Source organism: Hipposideros armiger, unplaced genomic scaffold (assembly GCF_001890085.2).
Source record: "Hipposideros armiger isolate ML-2016 unplaced genomic scaffold, ASM189008v1 scaffold_28, whole genome shotgun sequence".
Classification (NCBI taxonomy): Eukaryota; Metazoa; Chordata; class Mammalia; order Chiroptera; family Hipposideridae; genus Hipposideros; species Hipposideros armiger.
The window spans coordinates 1,980,045-1,983,090 of NW_017731378.1; the positions used below are offsets into that span (position 1 = coordinate 1,980,045).

At 35.7% G+C, this 3,046-nt stretch overlaps 1 protein-coding gene across 1 annotated transcript in view; it reads left to right on the plus strand.

The window, feature by feature from the left end:
* Positions 1-3,046, plus strand: part of CUTC (cutC copper transporter) — a 23,224-nt gene that overhangs the window by 9,667 nt on the left and 10,511 nt on the right. The window contains exon 5 of the mRNA XM_019636277.1: positions 2,128-2,419. Within this exon, the coding sequence (XP_019491822.1) occupies positions 2,128-2,419 (292 nt within the window). The remainder of the gene's footprint in view (positions 1-2,127; positions 2,420-3,046) is intronic.

Genomic DNA, 3,046 nt, shown 5'->3' on the forward strand with positions numbered 1-3,046 from the left:
TAGAAGGTGTCATTTTTCCGTTTTGAATGGTATCACTTTTCTAATTTCACCAAATGCCAACAACCATTTTTTTGGAGCACAATTCTATAGCGTTACAGTATTACCAGTTGGTTTGTTTATACTGATCGTGGGACTGACAGTTGTAGATTTAGAAATGCATAATTTCTAGAATATATGAAGCCTCAGTTGGGAAAAGTTGTTAAAATAGATGGTGGTAGTGGTGGGACATAATAGAGGGAGAGAGTTAGCGTTGCTTACAAGTGCATGTACTTGTCACAACATTTCAAGCAAGAACCCTGAGATTCATTTTTATTAGATTGTCTTAGGTCATATGCAATTCCAAAAAGAATAAATCACTGTGGCCTGTGAAATGAAATCTACTACTTGGCTTAAGCTAGTCAGACCATTCCTAGAGCTACAAGTGAGGTCAACTTTCCCAGAAGAATTTAAGACTCATGGGCAGAGACGAAGTGGATATCTGAAGAAGAATTGGATACTACTAGGAAGGAGGAAAGAAGAAATAGATGCTGGATAGTTAATGAACAGATAGATGTTCACTGTAGTGCACAAAATTGCTTTACATTATTGATAGCTATACCAGAGTTTCTAAAAAGTATTTTTTATAATTTCATATAAAAAATACATCTTATCTATAAATTCAGGTAGCTATAATTTCCATATACCTTTGCCAAGCATTGGTAAAATGAAGAAACGGGTGTTGATTTTGCCTTCAGTAGGCATGGCTATTTATTGCACATGAAAAGAAGGAAGTCTTCAGCCTTTTTCTTTTCTTTGACTTGATGGTATGCTTGAGAAATTGTTGAGTGTTTTTCTGACTTTTTGAGTAATCATTCAAAGATTAGGATAAGAGTGGACACCAGCGCTTGAATCCATTTATTTAAATTAAAGATAAAACATTTATTACCTTTTTTTTTTTTAATGGATAACACCACCAGAAAACTGTGAACTGTTTTGTTGACTTGCTATATGACAATGTTCATAAACTAGTAATATAAAAGATGTTAGATGGCTTAAAAGTCAGGATCTTGAGGCTAGCCAAGAAAAAAACATTTCTAAATATGAAAAGTAAATTACTAAACATGTATCTGAAAAAATATACTTAAAATGCTAAATAATTCAAAATAAACCCATCATATTGAATATTATATTTTTGTTTTTAAACTAAGAAAATCATTTAAAATTTCTGTTCTTTTGCAATCACAAAACTGGCTCTTCTGTCACATCTGCAGGCACTTATACTAACCTATTTTATATAAGTTTTTAAAACTATTCAGTAAGTTTAACAAAAATATTTTCATGTTTTCAAGATTTTGTTTGGCCTGGGTTCCACATTTTTTCACTCATGTATATAATGAGATAATATGATACTGTAATCACTGGTGAGAAGGTGCTGCCACCAAAAAAGGAAAATCCTCTGTGGTCAATTAGCTGCCTCCATACACTACAGGTTGGAAGGAAGGGGCCTAACACTGAATCCACCATAGGTTAGAACTTCCAGAGCACGTAGCGGGGCTGGAACCAAAGCAGTAGTGTTTCTGTTTGAGATTCCTTGTGCCACTTTCCTCTCTGAGGAAGAGAGAAGTCACTTAGAAAGTACGATGGAATTGAAATCTCATATAGCCTGTTGGAAACAACTGTCCTTATACGATGAGCCTTTAAGTATGTGGAGTAAATAGATTAGTACAAAATACTAGTCATTAATGAGAATGTGAACCAAGACCTCTTCTAGAACTGGTGAGTATGTTTGTCCAGTTTGTCTGAAGCCTTAGAGCAGACTTTCCTAAAATGAGTCACTTGCCTATCACATTTACAATTTTATCATACCTGAGTGCTACCTGTCCAAATTTATTTAATAATTTTCTTAAAATCTTAATTTATTTTAAATTTGAGAAACTTTTACAACTAATGAAAAATGGAAACTTTTCACTCCTAATCTGCATTTAAATAAATGCACCTATTCAGATGTGTACCATCTGGAATCATGCTGACCACCTATGGTCTGCAGACTGGTGTTCTGGGAAACGGCGCTTGAGGATAAAAGAGCCCTGATTTGTAGCATTTGCTGATTTCTAAGGTTTAGATATGCCCACCTTGACTGATTTCAAGCTGCCAGTGGATTAACAATCATGCTTGCAAAATTCCTGCATCTTCCACAGTTGGGTCTTGCAAGCCTGTACAAGACAGGTCCAGCAGGTCAATGTGTATACTTCATTTTGGAAAACACTGTGTTAGAGATATCTGTTCAAAATTCCATTTTATTTCAGCCTTCGACATGGTTCACGATCCAATGGCAGCTCTAGAGACTCTCTTAACTTTGGGATTTGAACGAGTGTTGACCAGTGGATGTGACAGTTCTGCACTGGAAGGGCTACCTCTCATAAAGCGACTCATAGATCAGGTACACTGTTTCTTTCTTTTCTTCCTAATACTCTATTGTGGTGACTCCTGCTCTTCTGTTGTTTAGCTAGGTTTTGAAACTAAATATTACTGACTTTGCGGTTACTCTATAGAAAAAGGCAAATATGGAGTAATATAGTTATATAATTCTTATTTCTTTCACATGAGCGTTTTAGTAACCAAAGTTCTTAAGATCAGATTGTAGGCAGTGCCTAAGGATTTTATCTATTGTGGATAACCAGAGCAAATTTTACCTTTTCTCTGCCATCCACATTGCAGTTTTAAGCCACATCTTCTCACTGGCAGCCTAGGTATACTCAGGGGATCCCATTTAAACTTGAAATAATTTTCATTTGGAGGTGAATTCCAAAACAAACTATTCTTCTCTTATCTCTCCCTGTCTGTGAAGAGAGGAGGAAATGTATTTTTCTCTTGCATGCCCTGGTGACTTAGCATCGTTTATAGAGCAGTCAGAAGATGGCTTTGTAGTTGAGGTATGTCTGTATTTTTCCAGCATCAGTCCAGAGGCTTTCTAAGTTAGTATGGATTTGAGATGAGCGAGTTCTGGATTCGAGACTCAGGTTTGAAACTTATTTGCTGTGTAATGTTGAGTAGATTACTAACCTTG